Below are 22,624 nucleotides of genomic sequence, written 5' to 3'. Positions count from 1 at the left end.
TGACAGGTGCCTCAACCGATATGGAGATTAGGAGGCCGTCGCTTCTCTTCAGACGAGGAAGTGAAATACTTCGTGACAACGTGGCTGAACACGCAAAGACAGGATTTTTACCAAGAGGGAATCTTCAAACTCATCCTACGATATGACAGGTGCCTCAACCGATATGGAGACTAGGAGGCCGTCGCTTCTCTTCAGACGAGGAGGTGAAACACTTCGTGACAACGTGGCTGAACACGCAAGGACAGGATTTTTACCAAGAGGGAATCTTCAAACTCATCCTACGATATGACAGGTGCCTCAACCGATATGGAGATTAGGAGGCCGTCGCTTCTCTTCAGACGAGGAAGTGAAACACTTCGTGACAACGTGGCTGAACACGCAAGGACAGGATTTTTACCAAGAGGGAATCTTCAAACTCATCCTACGATATGACAGGTGCCTCAACCGATATAGAGACTAGGAGGCCGTCGCTTCTCTTCAGACGAGGAAGTGAAACACTTCGTGACAACGTGGCTGAACACGCAAGGACAGGATTTTTACCAAGAGGGAATCTTCAAACTCATCCTACGATATGACAGGTGCCTCAACCGATATGGAGATTAGGAGGCCGTCGCTTCTCTTCAGACGAGGAGGTGAAACACTTCGTGACAACGTGGCTGAACACGCAAGGACAGGATTTTTACCAAGAGGGAATCTTCAAACTCATCCTACGATATGAGAGGTGCCTCAACCGATATGGAGACTAGGAGGCCGTCGCTTCTCTTCAGACGAGGAGGTGAAACACTTCGTGACAACGTGGCTGAACACGCAAGGGCAGGATTTTTACCAAGAGGGAATCTTCAAACTCATCCTACGATATGACAGGTGCCTCAACCGATATGGAGACTAGGAGGCCGTCGCTTCTCTTCAGACGAGGAGGTGAAACACTTCGTGACAACGTGGCTGAACACGCAAGGGCAGGATTTTTACCAAGAGGGAATCTTCAAACTCATCCTACGATATGACAGGTGCCTCAACCGATATGGAGACTAGGAGGCCGTCGCTTCTCTTCAGACGAGGAGGTGAAACACTTCGTGACAACGTGGCTGAACACGCAAAGACAGGATTTTTACCAAGAGGGAATCTTCAAACTCATCCTACGATATGACAGGTGCCTCAACCGATATGGAGACTAGGAGGCCGTCGCTTCTCTTCAGACGAGGAGGTGAAACACTTCGTGACAACGTGGCTGAACACGCAAGGACAGGATTTTTACCAAGAGGGAATCTTCAAACTCATCCTACGATATGAGAGGTGCCTCAACCGATATGGAGACTAGGAGGCCGTCGCTTCTCTTCAGACGAGGAGGTGAAACACTTCGTGACAACGTGGCTGAACACGCAAGGGCAGGATTTTTACCAAGAGGGAATCTTCAAACTCATCCTACGATATGACAGGTGCCTCAACCGATATAGAGACTAGGAGGCCGTCGCTTCTCTTCAGACGAGGAAGTGAAACACTTCGTGACAACGTGGCTGAACACGCAAGGACAGGATTTTTACCAAGAGGGAATCTTCAAACTCATCCTACGATATGACAGGTGCCTCAACCGATATGGAGATTAGGAGGCCGTCGCTTCTCTTCAGACGAGGAGGTGAAACACTTCGTGACAACGTGGCTGAACACGCAAGGACAGGATTTTTACCAAGAGGGAATCTTCAAACTCATCCTACGATATGACAGGTGCCTCAACCGATATGGAGACTAGGAGGCCGTCGCTTCTCTTCAGACGAGGAGGTGAAACACTTCGTGACAACGTGGCTGAACACGCAAGGACAGGATTTTTACCAAGAGGGAATCTTCAAACTCATCCTACGATATGACAGGTGCCTCAACCGATATGGGGACTAGGAGGCCGTCGCTTCTCTTCAGACGAGGAGGTGAAACACTTCGTGACAACGTGGCTGAACACGCAAGGACAGGATTTTTACCAAGAGGGAATCTTCAAACTCATCCTACGATATGACAGGTGCCTCAACCGATATGGAGACTAGGAGGCCGTCGCTTCTCTTCAGACGAGGAGGTGAAACACTTCGTGACAACGTGACTGAACATGCAAGGCAAAGATTTTTACCAGAAGGGAATCTTCAAACTCATCCTACGATATGACAGGTGCCTCAACCGATATGGAGACTAGGAGGCCGTCGCTTCTCTTCAGACGAGGAGGTGAAACACTTCGTGACAACGTGGCTGAACACGCAAGGGCAGGATTTTTACCAAGAGGGAATCTTCAAACTCATCCTACGATATGACAGGTGCCTCAACCGATATGGAGACTAGGAGGCCGTCGCTTCTCTTCAGACGAGGAGGTGAAACACTTCGTGACAACGTGGCTGAACACGCAAGGACAGGATTTTTACCAAGAGGGAATCTTCAAACTCATCCTACGATATGACAGGTGCCTCAACCGATATGGAGATTAGGAGGCCGTCGCTTCTCTTCAGACGAGGAAGTGAAACACTTCGTGACAACGTGGCTGAACACGCAAGGACAGGATTTTTACCAAGAGGGAATCTTCAAACTCATCCTACGATATGACAGGTGCCTCAACCGATATGGAGACTAGGAGGCCGTCGCTTCTCTTCAGACGAGGAGGTGAAACACTTCGTGACAACGTGGCTGAACACGCAAGGGCAGGATTTTTACCAAGAGGGAATCTTCAAACTCATCCTACGATATGACAGGTGCCTCAACCGATATGGAGACTAGGAGGCCGTCGCTTCTCTTCAGACGAGGAGGTGAAACACTTCGTGACAACGTGGCTGAACACGCAAGGGCAGGATTTTTACCAAGAGGGAATCTTCAAACTCATCCTACGATATGACAGGTGCCTCAACCGATATGGAGACTAGGAGGCCGTCGCTTCTCTTCAGACGAGGAGGTGAAACACTTCGTGACAACGTGGCTGAACACGCAAGGGCAGGATTTTTACCAAGAGGGAATCTTCAAACTCATCCTACGATATGACAGGTGCCTCAACCGATATGGAGACTAGGAGGCCGTCGCTTCTCTTCAGACGAGGAGGTGAAACACTTCGTGACAACGTGGCTGAACACGCAAGGGCAGGATTTTTACCAAGAGGGAATCTTCAAACTCATCCTACGATATGACAGGTGCCTCAACCGATATGGAGACTAGGAGGCCGTCGCTTCTCTTCAGACGAGGAGGTGAAACACTTCGTGACAACGTGACTGAACATGCAAGGCAAAGATTTTTACCAGAAGGGAATCTTCAAACTCATCCTACGATATGACAGGTGCCTCAACCGATATGGAGACTAGGAGGCCGTCGCTTCTCTTCAGACGAGGAGGTGAAACACTTCGTGACAACGTGACTGAACATGCAAGGCAAAGATTTTTACCAGAAGGGAATCTTCAAACTCATCCTACGATATGACAGGTGCCTCAACCGATATGGAGATTAGGAGGCCGTCGCTTCTCTTCAGACGAGGAAGTGAAACACTTCGTGACAACGTGGCTGAACACGCAAGGACAGGATTTTTACCAAGAGGGAATCTTCAAACTCATCCTACGATATGACAGGTGCCTCAACCGATATGGAGACTAGGAGGCCGTCGCTTCTCTTCAGACGAGGAGGTGAAACACTTCGTGACAACGTGGCTGAACACGCAAGGACAGGATTTTTACCAAGAGGGAATCTTCAAACTCATCCTACGATATGACAGGTGCCTCAACCGATATGGAGACTAGGAGGCCGTCGCTTCTCTTCAGACGAGGAGGTGAAACACTTCGTGACAACGTGGCTGAACACACAAAGACAGGATTTTTACCAAGAGGGAATCTTCAAACTCATCCCACGATGCGACAAGTGCCTCAACCGATACGGAAACTATGTCGATAAATAAACTAATGTATGTACTATCTGAAGGCTGAATTGATTGAATGAAATAATTATGGCGTTTCACTGCATGCTTTGTAATTGTACTTTCTGATTATCTCTCGTAATTATGTAAAATTTAAACATGTCTCGTAAAGCCTAAATAAAAGTAAAATATAACCAAAGCAAACACTTATTACTAACCTGTGTGACCGTTTCGGCAATTAGTCATTGCCTTCATCAGATATGTTAACTGATAGTGTGGCTGATGAAGGCAATAGCATATGCCGAAACTGTCACATAGGTTAGCAATAATGAGTGTATTTGCCAGATTTTATTTTTATTTAAATTATACGTATTTCCAGAGCTAGAACGAGCAGCATCCACATAAAACGATATCACTGAAGGAACTTAAAACTTATCAGTGCAAATAAAAATCGCATCAGTACATTCTTCAATATTTCAATTAATCAATTTATGCTTTATCAGGGAAATGTTTAAGTTAAAAACCTAATAAATACACTTTTTGGTGCTAGAGCCAGCCAGATGAAAACATTTCCAGCGCCGTGATAAATGGGCAGCGCGTCGAATCTTAAAAGCCATTGTGTACGCCTCTTTAAGTTAAGGCAGCGACTAGAGGAACGAGCTCAACTGCATTTGATTACGTATCGTGTTGTCTTGAAATCCTGTGAACTACTTTTTAAATTATAGTTGTATTTTGTTTACAATAAACAAAATTGTTTTAACATACAATTATTAAAATTAAATAATATTATTTAAAAAATAGTTCATAGGATTTTAGAGGAAATGTTAGACTTTCGAAGAAATGGTATTCTGGCAACACTGTAATTTCTATGGATGGCAGCACTGAAAATTCTTCAGGCTCATTTTTCTGTTGTAGAATAACATCATCTATATTCTGGTAAGTTGTATTTCATTATCTCTTTTCACTTATGAAAAACAAGCAAAAGAAAAACAGTAAATTTTGTATTATTTTTAGTATATCAGGCTACTAAGTGACAAAATTCTATTAACAGATAATCCACTATCAAAATAGGTATAGGAAGAATCTATACATCAAAATTGAGTTTTTGCATTTGTTGCCCTTCTCCTAAATACCACAAGTATATGTTTTTAACATAGTCTTTAATTTCTTTTGTATGTACATTAGGACATTTTTACTAGAAATTGTTGTAAAACAACTAACATTTCAGAGGAAGAAAAAAAGAGAAATTTTATTAGATTTATATTTTTAGTAATTACCTGTAGAAAATGCTGGCACAGGAGGAGGTGTAACGAAACCATTCTCGCACCGGTGTTGGCAGTCGTGCAAAGTTTGGAAGTTGTTTTCGTTTCCACCGCAGCCTCCATAATAGAAAGGTTTACATCGAACTTCATAACTGTCATAATACCATCTCTCAGTGTAATTGTGGCAGTCTCCAACAAGTGCTGGCAATGTACAAATATCCTGCTCTGTCGAATTGGAAACATTTGTTACTAAGAGGCATGAACTCAGGAACACACATATATTATATATACACAGAGTATTTCAAAACAACAACGACAACGTTTGGGAGGTGATTCCTGACATCAAGATAAGACAAAAAGTATAGACCAAACCTTGGTGCAGTGCACAAATGCTTCTTTTCGGAGTTGAAGGCTGCTGAAAACATGAAAATATGAACTTCAAAGGTCCAATGCTCCAAAACTATGGGATCTATCGTAGTCGGGTCAAGACTTCACATAGGAAAAATTATGTGCCCTATCCAAATATCCAAGTTTCAGAATCCTGCGGTACTTCCGTAACAATTTTCATAGAGGTGGTTAGTGAGTACCGGTACTTCAAATTAGGTATATGCTAGTAGCCGAACTCCCTCTATAAAAATTGTTGCGGAAGTACCGCAGGATTCTGAAACATGATATTTGGATAGGGAACATACTAGTTTCTAAGTGAAGTCTTCACCAGACTACGGTAGGTCCCATAGTTTTGGAGCTATGAACCTTTAAAGTTCATGTTTTCATATTTTTGGTAGTCTATAACTCCGAAAGGAAGCCTTTGTGCACCCAGGTTGGTCTACACTTTTTGTCTTATCTTAGTGTCAGGAATTATCTCCCAAACGCTGTCAGTGTTGTTTTAAAACATCCTGTATATACTAAATAATAATAATAATAATAATAATAATAATAATAATAATAATAATAATAATAATAATAATAATAATAATAATAATTTTAAAACATAGTATAAGATACAGATATATTTTGTTGTCATTTTTATCTGAGACACACTGAGACACATAGAGTGGAAAGTATTTAAAAAAATCAAATATGTAAGTTATATATCTTGAACTTGAAAGCAATTATTTCATTAATGTCTGTTTTGTAAAAAGCAAATCATAAATTTTACACATATAATCTTACCACCAAAAGTGATATATTAAAATCTAAGATTGTTTACTTTAAACGATGTGTTCTGAATGTTTATTAAATTGCGAACATATTAATAATAATCTGCAAATTTCTACAGAAACTTGCCTACGGAAAAATAAATATGTAAATAAAATTAAAGAAGTGAATATCAAACTTTATATATTTGAAAACTAAAAAATCTATATTATGCTGAAAACATTAACACTAGTCAATTTTGTGTGATTTCCTACAGCCATCTTAATAAAACTTGATCTCATCCTTCTTGAGAAAGCTCTTAGGCAGAATGTTTTTGAATATTAAAATAATGGTTTGCAACTCTACAGAAGACTAGGTTGCCATGGTGCATGAATCTTGTAGCTGTCATTAAAAATATCTTGCAACCGTACAATATTTCTCCATGTAAACATAGTCTTGAAAGGGACATGCAAGAATTTTTTTTCATCTTGCAAGGAGACAAACCATGTGCAACTTTCTGGGTCGTCTTGCTTACTACCTGTTATTACCCGCCCATTGACACAAAGAAAAAAAGAGTTTCGTCGTTTCCGAAACGATGGGTTCTTTTGGACGGAGAGAGGAAGCGGTCCAAAAAACACATTTTGAATGAGGTTCACTATTTGTCCACTAGAGTGCAGTGCTGCATGAGTGGAGATATCTTTCTTGCTTTCAAAAAGTTTTAAAGTGTAAACAATAAATGGAAAGATGGGGTTGCAAGATTTTTTAATGACAGCTACAAGATTCTTGCAACATGGCAACCAGCTTAAGCTAAGACTTATAAGAAAATATTCTAAGAGACGAAGAACACACACCTAAAAATACAAGTTTGGAGAAAAGAAGCGTGAATATTTACAACTATTTTTGGTTCCATCCAAACATTTTTTATGCTGTACTAGTAAGAGAAAACTAACTATATTATCAGTGCATTCTGTTTGAAGCACTATTGCAATCTACAAGGAAAAGCTTACAGAAAAATTATCAATTATTACAGATAGATATATGAATTTTAGTTACTAACATTCTTACTATTTCCACCACGAAGGTATCTAAAAAATATTCTAATAGCTTCAACGTGAAAAACTAATTTTTTGGCACAAGAAAGTTATCAGAACAATAACAGTAATGTTAGAAAGAGAATCTTGTAGGATTTTTAATTTTTTTTAAACAACCACCATTCCTTCCGTATATAATTCCCTCTATCCTGTACTGCTTTTCGTATGTTAAAGATAATATGTTTCGTATGTTTACTTATACAAGACGTGGGTATGAAATAGATATTTCTGTCTTAGTCTGAGAAAAACGCAAAAGATTACAAACACTTTCTATGGACTTAAATAACTTACTAGATTGAGAGAAATGGGAGTTGCATTTAAAATATTTCGTTAAAAATGGGTAATAAAATCGTTTACATATAATATAAACAGGGTGTTACAAAAAAACGTCAGAATATTTTGGGAACAGAATCCTCTCATCAAAATAAGAAAAAATGTTCATAGTAACTTGTGCTCAAAACTAAAGAGTTTCGGAGTTATAGGGTGCCGGAAACGTGAAACAAGTGAACTTGAAAAGTTTATAACTTTACTATTATGAAATCTATCGTAGTCGAGTCGGGTCGGACATCACTAAGGAACCGGTATGTGAACCATATAAATATCCATGTTTAAGAATGCTTGTTCCTCAGTAATGTCTTGACCCGATTACGATCGGTCCTATAGTAATGAAATTATGGATCTTTAAATTATGTCCGTGAACCTGGCCCCACCCACATCGGCACTAATTTTAAAACATATGCCAAAAATTAGTGCCCAATTAGTGCTGACGACCTGTAATGTTAAAAAAAATTTGTGCCGTTACACAGACTTCAAAATACACAAAAAAGATTCTGGGTGGGGCTAGGTTCACGCTAGCCCCACCCACTCAACCGATCGAGATGAAACCTATACCCAAGGTTAGTGTTAAATTAGTGCTGTCGATACCGCATAAAAATAAAATTAGTGCTATTATCAGAAGGCCAAAATATATTCGAAAATGTTCAATGGCGGCATCATCAAAGAAAACCAAAGATCCCTCATTTTTATGATAATATATATAGCACGAATCTTCTTTCTATGCAGTACCGTCAGCACTAATTTAGCACTCATTTTTGGCATAGTTTACAAAATTACTGTTCCATTATTAAAAGTGGGTGGGGCTGTCTTCACGTGAACCTGGCCCCACCCACAGCGGCACTAATTTTAAAACATATGACAAAAGTTAGGGCCGAATTAGTGCTGACGACCTGTAATGTTTAAAAAATTAGTGCTGTTACACAAACGTCAAAAAACAAAAACGATTTTGGGTGGGGCTAGGTTCACGCTAGCCCCACCCACTCAACCGATTGAGATGAAACCTATACACAATGTTAGTGTTAAATTAGTGCTGTCGATACCGCATAAAAAGAAAATTAGTGCCACTATCAGTAGGCCAAATATATTCGAAAATCTAATATGGCGGCATCATCAAAGAAAACAATCGAACCTCATTTTTATCATACTATACATAGCACTAATTTTCTTCTATGCGGTATCGTCAGCACTAATTTAGCACTAATTTTTGGCATGGTTTTCAAAATTAGTGCTGTTACACAAACGTAAAAAAACCAAGAATATGTGGGTGGGGCTAGCGTGAACCTGGCCCCACCCACTCAACCGATTGAGATGAAACCTATACACAATGTTAGTGTTAAATTAGTGCTGTCGATACCGCATAAAAAGAAAATTAGTGCCACTATCAGTAGGCCAAATATATTCGAAAGTCTAATATCGCGGCATCATCAAAGAAAACAATCGATCCTCATTTTTATCATACTATACATAGCACTAATTTTCTTTCTATGCGGTATCGTCAGCACTAATATAGCACTAATTTTTGGCATACATTTCAAAATTAGTGCTGTTACATAAACGTCAAAAAACTAAGAAGAAGTGGGTGGGGCTAGCGTGAACCTAGCCCCACCCACTCAACCGATTGAGATGAAACCTATACACAATGTTAGTGTTAAATTAGTGCTGTCGGTACCGCATAAAAAGAAAATTAGTGCCACTATCAGTAGGCCAAATATATTCAAAAATCTAATATGGCGGCATCATCAAAGAAAACAATCGACCCTCATTTTTATCATACTATACATAGCACTAATTTTCTTTCTATCCTTTATATCGTCAGCACTAATTTAGCACTAATTTTTGGCCTGGTTTTCAAAATTAGTGCTGTTACACAAACTGCTAAAACCGCACTAATGTTTCCTTTATTGCTTATCTGGAGGTGGTGAGTTATATATCATGAATCTCCCATATGAAATACATGGGGATATTTTATTGTTCCAAATCCTATCACATTCGAAAGCTTTAATTACCTCTAATAGTGCAATTGTTAGTGATTCGTAAGTGCTTTGTAGTGCATCAACAACTGAAGTTAATGCTTTATTAGTATAGGTGCTACAAATAAAATAGGTTTGAACGTTAGGGTGAAGTTAGTTGTCCCACTTCAAGTACTAACTAAAAAATGAGTGGCATTCGTTAGTACATCGTTAGTGCTTCAAAAAACTAACAGTTGCAATAATGTTGGATTATTAGTTTAGTTATGGCCAATTACATGTCACGAAATTCACATAAGAAATGTATGGGGAATTTTTCATTGCATTGATTCCCGCCAAATTCATATGCACTAATAATCTCTTCTAAGGAAATCGTTAATGCATTTTTAGTTCTCCTTTGTGCACCAACACCTAATGTTAGTGTTTCGTTAGTATAGGCCGTACGTGAACCTGGCGCCCCCACTTCAAGTACTAACGTAAATATTAGTACCATTCCTTAGTGCATCTTTTGTGGTTGTATGAAACACTAACAATTTCGTTAGTGCTTCACTGTTAGTGTATTTATGTCCAATTACATGTCAGAGAACACAGATAAGAAATGTATGTTGAATTTTTCATTGCGTCAAATTTCCGCCAAATTCAAAAGCACTAATGATCTCCTCTAGTGCAATCGTAAGTGCATCATTAGTACTTCTTAGTGCAGCAACCACTAACGCTAGTGCTTTATTTGTGTAGGTGCTAAAAGTAAAATATCTTTCGAGGTTTGCTTGAACTCCCCCCCCCCCCGAAAAAAATAGTGATATTCATTAGTATATCGATAGTGCTTCCATTAAACACTAACAGCTTGTATGGAATTTGATGTTTCTGAAGTTGACCCTTCAATAAAAATCTTCAATAAATCACAATATATGGTAGCACTAACGTTAATGCTTAGTACGTTTAAATGCACTAACAATGCTATAACGATTCACGTTAACCCCATGTTTCTACATCAATTTGTATAGATATGGATATTTCTGGAGTTGTCCCCCAACCAAAAATCTCCAATAACTCGTAGACTCTGATACCACTAACGTTAGTGCTTAATGCGTTTACGCGCACTAACGATGCACTAAGGATTGCCATTAACCCCAAATTTCTACGTCAATTTATATGGAATTTGATATTTTTGAAGTTGGCCCCCACCAAAAATCTTCAATAACTCGTAAACTCTGATATCACTAACGTTAGTGCTTAGTGCGTTTAGTGGATAATGATGCATTAACAAATGCTACGTTTGTTGTAATTTGGAAGGTGGGAGCCAAACTTCAGACACGTCGCATAGAAAGAATATTAATGCTATGTATAAACGTGCTTGTAGTTGGCTCCCATCTCTTCCAAATTACCCAAACGTCACACATCGTTAGTGCATTGTTAGTGCACTTAAATGCACTAAGCACAAAGGGTAGTGCTATCTGAGTTTACGAGTAATTGAAGATTTTTGGTGAGGGGCGAACTTCAGAAATATCAGATTCCATACAAATTTATGTAGAAACATGGAGTTAACGGCAGTCGTTAGTGCATCGTTAGTGGACTTAAACGCACTAAGCACCAACGTTAGTGCCATCATATTTTGTGATTTATTGAATACTTTTGGTATTGGGGCTGCTTCAGAAATATCAAAATCCGTACAAATGGACGTAGAAACATGGGGTTAACGGCAATCACTAATCCATCTTTAGTGGGGAGAATAACTACATATGAAGTTAGCCCCTACCAAAAATCTTCAATATCTCGTAAATTGTGATTGCACTAACGTGTACTAACGATGCACTAACGATGTACGACGTTTGTTGTAATTTGGTAGAGGTAGGGAGAGGGCAACTTCAAACATGTCGCATAGAAATAAAAATATTGCTATGTATACACGTGCTTGAAGTTGGCCATCTCTCCCAAATTATACCAAACGTTGCACATCGTTAGTGCATGGAAAGTGCACTTAAACGCACTAAGCACTAACGTTAGTGCTATCAGCGTTTACGAGTTACTGGAGATTTTTTGTGGGGGTAACTTCACAAATATCCAAATCTATACAAATTGACGTAGAAACATGAAGTTAACGGCAATCGTTAGTACATCGATAGTAGATCACTTAAACGCACTAAACACTAACGTTAGTGCTATAATATTTTGGGATTTATTCAAGATTTTTGGGGGAGGCAACTTCAGAAATATCAAATTCCATATAAATTGACGTAGAAACATAGGGTCAATGGTAATCACTAATGCATCGTTGTGCCCTTAAACGCACTAAGCAATAACGTTAGTGCTACCACATATTGGGATTCATTCAAGATTTTTGGTGAGGGCAACTTCAGAAATATCCAAATCTATACAAATTGACGTAGAAACATGGGCTTAATGACAAATCGTTAGTGCATTGTTAGAATACTTAAACGCACTAAGCACTAACGTCATTGCTACCATATTTTGGTATTTCTTCAAGGCTTTCGGTAGGGACAAACTACAGAAATATCAAATTGTATACAAGCTGTTAGTGTCTTCTAGAACTAATGAATGACACTAACTTTCTCGTTAGTTCTTGAAGTGGGGAAAGTTCAAGCCAACCTCCAAATAGATTTTAGTTTTAGCATCTACACTAATGAAGCACTAACGTTAGGGGTTGGTACACTAACAAGCACTAACACTGCCCTAACGATTGCACTAGAAGAGGTCATGCGTGCTTTTAAATGTGGTGGAACTTTGATATACTGGGAAATTCCTCATAAATTTCTTATAAACACTAACGAAACTTTTTCTAGAAGCACTAACGAATCGCACTAATTTTTTCCTAAGTGCTTATAGTAGGGCCTAAGTTCATACTATTTCCCAAAGTATTTTACATGTTGCACCTATACTAATGAAGCACTAACGTTACGTGTTGGTGCATTAAGAAGCACTAACGATGCGCTAACGAATGGCTCTAATTTTTCCGTTAGTGGTTGAAGTATCTGTAGCAGCGAGAAATTGTCCCACGAAAGGTTTTCCTTCTAACACCTTCATTAAGAAGAACCAACGACGTCCCTGAACATAACCTCCACATCACGCACTAACGATAAATTTAGTGGCAATCGCTAGTGCATCGTTAATGATTCTTAGTGCATTAACGCCTATCGTTAATGCTTTATTACTATAGGAGCTACAAATAAAAACCTTTTGTGGCGCCAAGTTGACGCTGCACCTGAAATTTCAAGTACTAATGAAAAACTTAGTGTCATTCGTTAGTGCTTCCTAGTGCACGGACAACTAACGTTAGCGCTTCATTAGTGTAAGCTCTACAAGTAGAAAAACATTTGGGACCAGCGTGAATTTGGCTCCCATTTTAAGCACTAACGGAAAGTAAGTTTCATTCGTTCATGCATCGTTTGTGCTTCTAGAAAACACACATAGTTTCGTAAATGCTTAACTATTGATGTAGATATGGCTAATTACATGTCACGAAACTCCATACGAAATTCATGGGGAAGTTTTCATTGCGTTAAATTTCCACCAAAATCAAAAGCACTGATGATCCTTCTAGCGCAATTGTTAGTGCATCGCTAATGCTTCTTAATGCACAACAACCTACCGTTCCTGATTTATTAATGTAGGTGCTACAAGTAAATACAAAATCTTTGAAAACAGCGTTAACTTGGAAGAAATAACGAAAATATTAGTGCCGTTTTTGTCGTTTGAGTAACAGCACTAATTTAAAAACTATGCCAAAAATTAGTGCTAAATTAGTGCTGACGATGCCGCATAGAAAGAAAATTAGTGCTATGTATAGTATGATAAAAATGAGAATCGATTGTTTTCTTTGATGATGCCGCCATATTAGATTTTCGAATATATTTGGCCTACTGATAGTGGCACTAATTTTCTTTTTATGCGGTATCGACAGCACTAATTTAACACTAACATTGTGTATAGGTTTCATCTCAATCGGTTGAGTGCACCCACTTCTTAGTTTTTTGACGTTTGTGTAACAGCACTAATTTTGAAATGTATGCCAAAAATTAGTGCTGACGATACCGCATAGAAAGAAAATTAGTGCTATGTATAGTATGATAAAAATGAGGTTCGATTGTTTTCTTTGATGATGTCGCCATATTAGATTTTCGAATATATTTGGCCTAATGATAATGGCACTAATTTTCTTTTTATGCGGTATCGACAGCACTAATTTAACACTAACATTGTGTATAGGTTTCATCTCAATCGGTTGAGTGGGTGGGGCTAGGTTCCACGCTAGCCTCATCCACTTCTTTTTAGTTTTTTGACGTTTATGTAACAGCACTAATTTTGAAATGTATGCCAAAAATTAGTGCTATATTAGTGCTGACGATACCGCATAGAAAGAAAATTAGTGCTATGTATAGTATGATAAAAATGAGGATCGATTGTTTTCTTTGATGATGCCGCGATATTAGACTTTCGAATATATTTGGCCTACTGATAGTGGCACTAATTTTCTTTTTATGCGGTATCGACAGCACTAATTTAACACTAACATTGTGTATAGGTTTCATCTCAATCGGTTGAGTGGGTGGGGCCAGGTTCACGCTAGCCCCACCCACATATTCTTGGTTTTTTTACGTTTGTGTAACAGCACTAATTTTGAAAACCATGCCAAAAATTAGTGCTAAATTAGTGCTGACGATACCGCATAGAAGAAAATTAGTGCTATGTATAGTATGATAAAAATGAGGTTCGATTGTTTTCTTTGATGATGCCGCCATATTAGATTTTCGAATATATTTGGCCTACTGATAGTGGCACTAATTTTCTTTTTATGCGGTATCGACAGCACTAATTTAACACTAACATTGTGTATAGGTTTCATCTCAATCGGTTGAGTGGGTGGGGCTAGCGTGAACCTAGCCCCACCCAAAATCGTTTTTGTTTTTTGACGTTTGTGTAACAGCACTAATTTTTTAAACATTACAGGTCGTCAGCACTAATTCGGCCCTAACTTTTGTCATATGTTTTAAAATTAGTGCCGCTGTGGGTGGGGCCAGGTTCACGTGAAGACAGCCCCACCCACTTTTAATAATGGAACAGTAATTTTGTAAACTATGCCAAAAATGAGTGCTAAATTAGTGCTGACGGTACTGCATAGAAAGAAGATTCGTGCTATATATATTATCATAAAAATGAGGGATCTTTGGTTTTCTTTGATGATGCCGCCATTGAACATTTTCGAATATATTTTGGCCTTCTGATAATAGCACTAATTTTATTTTTATGCGGTATCGACAGCACTAATTTAACACTAACCTTGGGTATAGGTTTCATCTCGATCGGTTGAGTGGGTGGGGCTAGCGTGAACCTAGCCCCACCCAGAATCTTTTTTGTGTATTTTGAAGTCTGTGTAACGGCACAAATTTTTTTTAACATTACAGGTCGTCAGCACTAATTGGGCACTAATTTTTGGCATATGTTTTAAAATTAGTGCCGATGTGGGTGGGGCCAGGTTCACGGACATCTTTAAATTTCATTTTAAAACATTTTCGGCACCCTATAACTACAAAACTATGCATTTCCGACCACAGGTCCATATGAACTTTTTTTTTCTTATCTTGATGTAAGAAATCTATCCGCAAAACATTGTGACAAATTTTTGAAACACCCTGTATAGTATAGATTTTTAAGAAGAAATTTTGAGTAACATATACGGCTCTCATTGTAAGTTATGGATTAATTATTCAGAGAAGTACATATTAGTATTACGTGTGTTAATTTCATTTTTGCTGTTCCCGGCGGGAGCTGATGTGGTTCGGACTTCACGTTAATCAGTAGGTCCACCTTATATAGCCTCGTTGCTGAACGGGACGTTAAACTCAAAATCAACTCAATTCAATTCATTTTTGCTGTTGTATATTATATCATCTTGTTATATAAAGGTCTTTCGACATTCCCTACTACTTTTTGAATTTTGGTGAATTGCTATAAGATAATACAGAGTGTACAAATTTTATAGTCTAAACCATATTGCATCTAACAAGTGCTGTAAAATAAACTACCAAATTTGGAGCGAAGTGATCGACCTTTATGATTATTCCCATTTTTCGGTGATTATTCCTCAATGGTATGTCCAATCGGGACACACTACACTCACCTCACGCTCTCGAATCACCATGGTATCTACACCCAATGCATTGTTGACTCCTTACTTTCTTGACCGGTGAGTACCAGGGTCGATATGAGTATGTAGAGAACCGATACGCTGCGTAGGTCACGAATACGTTGGTTTCGATGTCGCAAAATGTGGTGTGTTCGAACAGAAGTCGAGAAACCGATCGACGGTCCCGACAGTGTTGTAATCACTTCTCGGGTCACTGTAAGCCACTGGAGAGGCTTCCGGTGGAGATTTTTGGATCTATCCTCATCTCCTGACTCTGCTGCGTAATTCTCTGTCGTACACTACCCATAAAACCACAGAAATTCAGCAGGATTCTTACAAGAAGTGACGAGAACCGGCTCAAAAGCACGAGTTGACTTGTGGGAGCGCGTATGTCTGGTGGACGACCAGCACTTCGGGCATTGTGGATATGGGGAGAACGGGGAAACACGCTAGTTTCCGAATATAAAAACCCCGGTGTCACATTCGAAGTTGTTCCAGTGCCGGAGCTCAAAATGGGGAAACACTGCTGATCGCTCTCGCCTATTTCGACCCATGTGTCAGCTGAGGTTGGTTTGGTTCCAGTTGAAACCCATTTTTGGCCTTAGTTGTGATATCCAACAGGCCTGTAGAAATGAGTTATGGGGGAGGCACAATTCAATTTGTTCCCTGACACACACACACACACACACACACAAACCAAGCTCAGCTGACGCATGGGTCGAAATAGCCTAGAGCAATTAGCAATTTCTGGCTGTTTTGCGCCTTGGCACTGTAGCAACTTTAAATGCGACATCGTGGTTTGCATATTTGGGAACTAACGTGTCAACACGTTCTCCCTATAAGCTTTCGAGACAATCGTCTGATCCAGAATATAGGTAAAAGAAGGGAAATAGAAAATGGTTGAAAGTGTTTGGTCTACGTACTGGTCACCTATATTATAGACATGATTTTCCTTCTTTTCTTCCTCCAGTGTACTGATGATGAGACAATTACTTTGAAAGCTGAGAAATGTTTATTTATTTTCTCATCGTATTAGCTACCATGAAAGTATTAATGAAACAAGAAAACAACCGATTTAAACTTATTTTTATACACCACAATCCTGTGTAAGTGCGAATTCAATAAATTGAAAAGAGTGAAAAAAGTGATCTGACTGGACCAAAACTCGAACCCGGGGTCTCCAGCATACCGTGCGGATGCGTTAACCACTACGCCACCCAATCCACTTCCCAGAACACTCAAACACTGTCTCACTCCTGCGGTCGATGCTCTCTACTTAGACCACATGTTTTGTACCACAGCCAAAGCTGATGTCACTATATGTCCAAACACAGCAGCTTAGGTTGTTGTCAAGCCATGTAGTCGTGCTACACGAGTGGAGAGCACCGACTGCAGGAGTGAGAGTGTGTTTGGGTGTTCTGGGAAGCAGACTGGGCGTAGTGGTTAACGCATCGGCACGGTATACCGCAAATCCCGGGTTCGAGTCCCCGTCCAATCAGATCACTCTTTGCAAGTTACCATGAGAGTAGTTTTATTCTTACTGAATTTTTATTTTCTTACATCTATTGTAGAATCCCATATAGATATCAACCTATTATAGAACATATAGAAATTCGTGCTACACAAACTCAAGTGAATTTAAATCATGCAACAATAACAAGTCAAAACACACACACATGGAGTGCAAACTGTAATAGGACAGGAAATAACATTAATATTATTATGTATACACAGTGAAAGGAAAGAGTTAGAAATTTATAGAGAAGACTTACCCGGCTTGATTGGGCAAGCTTCTTCACAACTTTCAAGAGTTTCAAAACTATTTGCATTCCCATCGCAACCACTATAATAAAACGGCATGCATCGGTTTTCAGAGCCATCAAAATACCAACGGGCTATACGTTCCCCACATTCGCCCTGTGCACGGGGTAAGGCACACACATCTGCCAGCAAGCAATGGCAAATTAAGTGCATGCATTTATAACACTATTACTAACAATTTTTAGAATATTATTATTAATATTATTATTAGAATCATTAATATATTGTGTTAAGTATATTTACATACATATCAGTGAGATTTTAATATAAATACGAATATTACATAAAGAGTAAAATACATAAAATTTACAGACAACGATACATAGTACAAATAGAAAATAGATATATGCGAACGTTTTGATTATAGTTGATAGTTTTTAATATGATAATAGGAAATCTAATCGAGCTACAAGACGTCTCGTGAAAGTTTAGAAATAGTTATTTGTTTACTTCTAATCAAGTTCAAATAATACATAGTTAGCATAAATGATTCATTCGTTTTGAAAGGCTTATACTTTCAAAAGTGTTAGACGTACACACGTAAAAGATATACAAAAAGAACCACAAACTCATCAATTTGTATTGTGTATTCCAGGTGGCAGCACAAGTCCATTATCTATCCCAGTTCGTGACTATCTAAACGATGTACTTCTGCATCGCTGGATTGGGCGTATTGGTGAGAATGACCTAGCTTTGTTCCCCTAGCCTTCCAAATCTCCTGATTTAACGCCCTGCGACTTCTTCCTGTGAGGATATGTTTAAGTACCTCCATTATCGCAATCTTTAGTCGAGCTCAAAGAAAGTACCAATGCTGCAGTGCAGACGATTGACAGGACTATGCTACAAAATGTATGGAATGAGCTCGAATATCGTCTGGACGTGTGTCGTGTCGCCAAAGGGACATATATTGAACATTTCTAAAGGGTGTATAAACTTCGTAAGTTTGTGGTTCTTTTGATATACCTTTCATGTGTGTACGCTTAATACTTTTGATAGTATAGCCTATCCAAATTAATGAATCATTTATGCTAGCCCTGTACATTATCCAATACTTTGTGAGCTATTGTTTGTGAAGAGTAGATATAAAAAAGAACCCAAGTCTCAATAAATCGAAATTATGAAAAGTGAAGGAAGAGTTGTCCATCCTGAAAGTTTCGATACCATTCTCCTACTCTACAGAAATCTAACTAATAAACCCTCACTCACAACATCAACAAATGGCATTAGTAATATTCAATCTAAAGAAAAATAGTTAGTTTTTGCTGTTATACTACCTTAAAAAAAATTCCATAAATTCTTCAGTTGAGCAGATTTTCTTCTTTTTTTTTTTAATTGTTATGCAATCGCACTAAATTCATTAGAAGTGAAGGCAAAATCTTAGCTCTTTCATGACCTCACGACAAAGAAGAATTTCAAACAGAGAGGAAATGTTTCATTTGAAAAGAAATTTTGCAAAGCAAAAGAGTGCAAAGAAATCTCAACTAAAGTATTTTATACCTCAGTACAAGATGTTTCTCGTATATTTCGATAATATTATAGTTATAATATATCCTAAATGTTGTGCTTAAATGTTGTTGTATAAGGTAACGTAATTGTGTAATAGTTCATACATTAGACTACGTTTTCTTTCTTGGATTTACATTATTCAAGCTGATTGTAAAAATGAAATGAAATCTTTAAGTTTTATGTCCAACGATTATGCCGGCTAGGCTCAAGGGGACGTGATGATGAGAAATGAATGAAATGGTGGAATGAACAAAGTGGGAGGAAACGGGAGAACCTCGAGAAAACCCATGCACACAGTGTTTGTCCACCACAAAGCTCACTTGGCGCGAGCTGGGATCTAACCAAGGACCCCAAGCACCAGAGATGAACGCTCTATCACTGAGCCACTGTGGTCCCTCAAGCTGATTGTTTGCATTTTAATTTTAGAAGAGTTCTTTCTATAATTTGAAAAACGTGTATGATGTAGAATAATACAAAAAATGATCACTCCATCGTACAATATACGCGTATATTTAGTTGACGAAAAATATGTAAAGTCTCTATCACAATTTAGAAATTATATTTACGTGAAGAAAGCGTGTAGTACTGGTCACAATGTTAAAACTATATAAACACAGTAAAATATTTGTGTGTGTATAAACACAATAAACTTGTTCGGAGTATTGAGTAAAAATTTAAGTTGTTTAAAATATAAGCAAGATCGAACAAATGAAGAGTAAAAACCAATAGAAATAATTTGTGTTAGTAAGTTTAATATAACGATTTCTTAGTTACTTTATATTTTTATATATTGTTTCTTATTTATTTTATACTTTTATTTATTTATTTATTTATTTAATTATTTGTTTCTATTATTTTAGTTAGCTATGTATATTTAAAGAAAATATTTAATCTATCTGCGATCCCTAAGCATTCTCATTTTTATTTTTATCTTTTTGTAAACACATTCTTGCTGTGGAGTATTTCTGACGTCTATAACGTTCTACGTTTTAGCGTTCTATATTTCTAACGTTCTACTGTATCTACATTTATTTTATGTTAGTTCTATAATCAATCAAATTTAATTAAATTGTTTAGAAATAAAAATGTGTAAATCAACATTATAATTTTTAAGCACAAAGATACTCCTGTCATCATAAATGATAACGTAAAAATACAGAAAATGAGTAGTTTCTACCAACGCACTACAAAGTTAGATATACATATACAATCGCTAGCAAATGTTTAAACCCTATCTCATTACATGATCTGTTGTCAATAACTTTGGAACGAATACGTCACGTACAACATAGCGTTCTTGCACGTGGAGAGAATTTGTTTCTCTGTATGGTAACGAAATGCGTCTTGATGAATTTGCTCCGCAATTACTAACGAAGGAGACAATATATACGAGGGGGAGTCCGGAAATAAGTTTTCCCTAGGAAAGCGAACAGCAATTGCAAGACAGCAGTTGCAAGCGCAACACACCCAGACACAAGTTCGCCCACGATCCTGCAGATGGCGCCGTCGCAGCGCAAAGCGGAGACGAGTCTTTCAATCTGAGTCAGTCTGTAGGCGCGTTTTGACGTCGTGGTCAAAGGAGTAAGTGCGAATGGTTGTCCGCTATGCACACGTGGAGTATCGGGAGAAATGTATAGCCTGATGTGATATTATAACAAATGGTGCTGAGATGGTGTCGCCAATTCACTGAGGGGCAGCAGAAAGTGCTGGACACACCGAGATCTGGAAGGACATGTACAGCCACTACAGACTTTCGTTACAGAAAACGTTAGTATGATGGAAGAGTGTTGGCGGCAGGCGCTTTGGAAGCAAAGCTGAAGTCACAGAAGCCGTTCAACGCTTCTTCCGTATGCAGAACCTTGAATGTTTCGTGAATGTTTGAAGCTTATAGACTGGTATGACAAACGTCTCAATGTACGTGGTACTTATGTGGAAAAATACAGGTACGTCTGATCTTTAATGTCACATGCTAGTTTTATCTTGCACCCCCACCTTTGTCCAGTGTCCCATTCGTATATATATTGCTAGCGATTGTAGATTTATGTACAAGGAATATAAGTTAAGAAGCACATACATAAACCAAACCAACTACTACAGACACCAACACAACACGACACCAAGAACAAAGACAGAACTATAAGCGATCAAACCAACATCCAGAGAAACTATTAATAATTACTTTTAAGCTAACAAGATTTTCTTCATTCTACGACAGATAGAACTAACAGCAACAACACAGAAGGTTCCCAAAGCCACAAAATTTGCTACACCATTTTTAGATGCCACAAAACGACCAAGACACACAGAGCACCCAACTTTCGAAGTACACAACAAGTATCTGATTATACCTCGCCCATTAGGAACATGACATCTTTCCTTGCACTCATCTTCAGTTTTAAACCTGTTCGGATTGCCCTGACAACCTCCATAGACAAATTGTTTACACATTTCCTCAGTTGAATCATAGTACCATCTTAAGATGGATCCAGGACATGGCCCCATGTCCTTAGGAAGAGCACAGATATCCATGACTGAAACAAATTAAAATTCAAAAACAAACGAAAACTAAAAACTACTTGTAGCAAGCATAACTGGAGGATAGTTACAGTCCATACCCAGTTATAAGAAAACGATATATTATTCATGTAATATACCATACAGAGTTGATACATTTTTCGTTAATCGGTGGCACCAAGTAAACTGTCAAAAGGAAAATCTCAATTAAATTTTATAACACATTTGTACTAGTGTTCCTTTCATAATTGTACTTCCTGGTTGATTCAGATGAAATAAAGGTAAAAGTACGTATAATTTATTCCAAAACCAAATATCTTAAGATATATAGAAAAATCACGTTAGATATTTCACACACAACAATGCAAAGTAAATTAAATCACTAAATTATGAAAACTTATAAATTAATTATCCTATTAACTTACAGATTTCAATATATATATATATATATATATATATATATATATATATATATATATATATATATCAGGTGTGACCAAAAAAATACAGTGAATGATATTTTTTTTAGCTGCAACTGCTGACGCTACAACCATTTGATGTAATTTGTCCGATAGCCTGATCCGCTAAGACAGGCAGCGTCAAGTTGGAACATGTTCTGAGTTGTCAGTCAGCGTCCAGAGCAAAAATTTGTTCCCAGATTTTTGAGTGATGAACAAAAGGAAAATTGTGTGCCAGTTTTTGATTCGAGAGTTTTTGACCCGAAAAAGTGCTCCTGTCTACCCATATCCGCCATACTCACCAGGTTTAGCACCACGCGACTTCTGGTTCTTCCCAAAATTTAAAACCATGCTTAAAGGAAAACATTTTGACACCATTCCTGACATTGAGATGGCCATGACAGAGCAGATAAACGCCCTTCCAAAAGAATCCTTCCAGAAATGCTTCCAGTCATGGATTCATTGTTGGGATGAGTGCATTGCTAGTCAAAGACAGTACTTTGAAGGAGATTAAATCAAATTCTATGT

General features: G+C 38.2%; 1 protein-coding gene across 5 annotated transcripts in view; it reads right to left on the bottom strand.

The window, feature by feature from the left end:
• The window catches only part of Ppn (proteoglycan-like sulfated glycoprotein papilin), a 557,431-nt gene that overhangs the window by 61,602 nt on the left and 473,205 nt on the right, over nucleotides 1-22,624 (bottom strand). For 4 of the 5 annotated variants that reach the window (XM_081729955.1, XM_081729958.1, XM_081729957.1 and 1 more), the window contains exons 28-29: nucleotides 21,473-21,655; nucleotides 5,140-5,349 (exon numbers count right to left, since the gene is read on the bottom strand). In XM_081729955.1, coding sequence (XP_081586081.1) covers nucleotides 5,140-5,349; nucleotides 21,473-21,655 — 393 coding nt within the window. Of the gene's footprint in view, nucleotides 1-5,139; nucleotides 5,350-17,569; nucleotides 17,741-21,472; nucleotides 21,656-22,624 lie in introns of all 5 variants that reach the window. The other variant, XM_081729956.1, reaches the window with a different exon arrangement.

This window comes from Thermobia domestica, chromosome 11 (assembly GCF_964235325.1).
Source record: "Thermobia domestica chromosome 11, izTheDome1.hap1.1, whole genome shotgun sequence".
Classification (NCBI taxonomy): domain Eukaryota; kingdom Metazoa; phylum Arthropoda; class Insecta; order Zygentoma; family Lepismatidae; genus Thermobia; species Thermobia domestica.
This window is presented reverse-complemented; position numbering and strand designations above follow the sequence as displayed.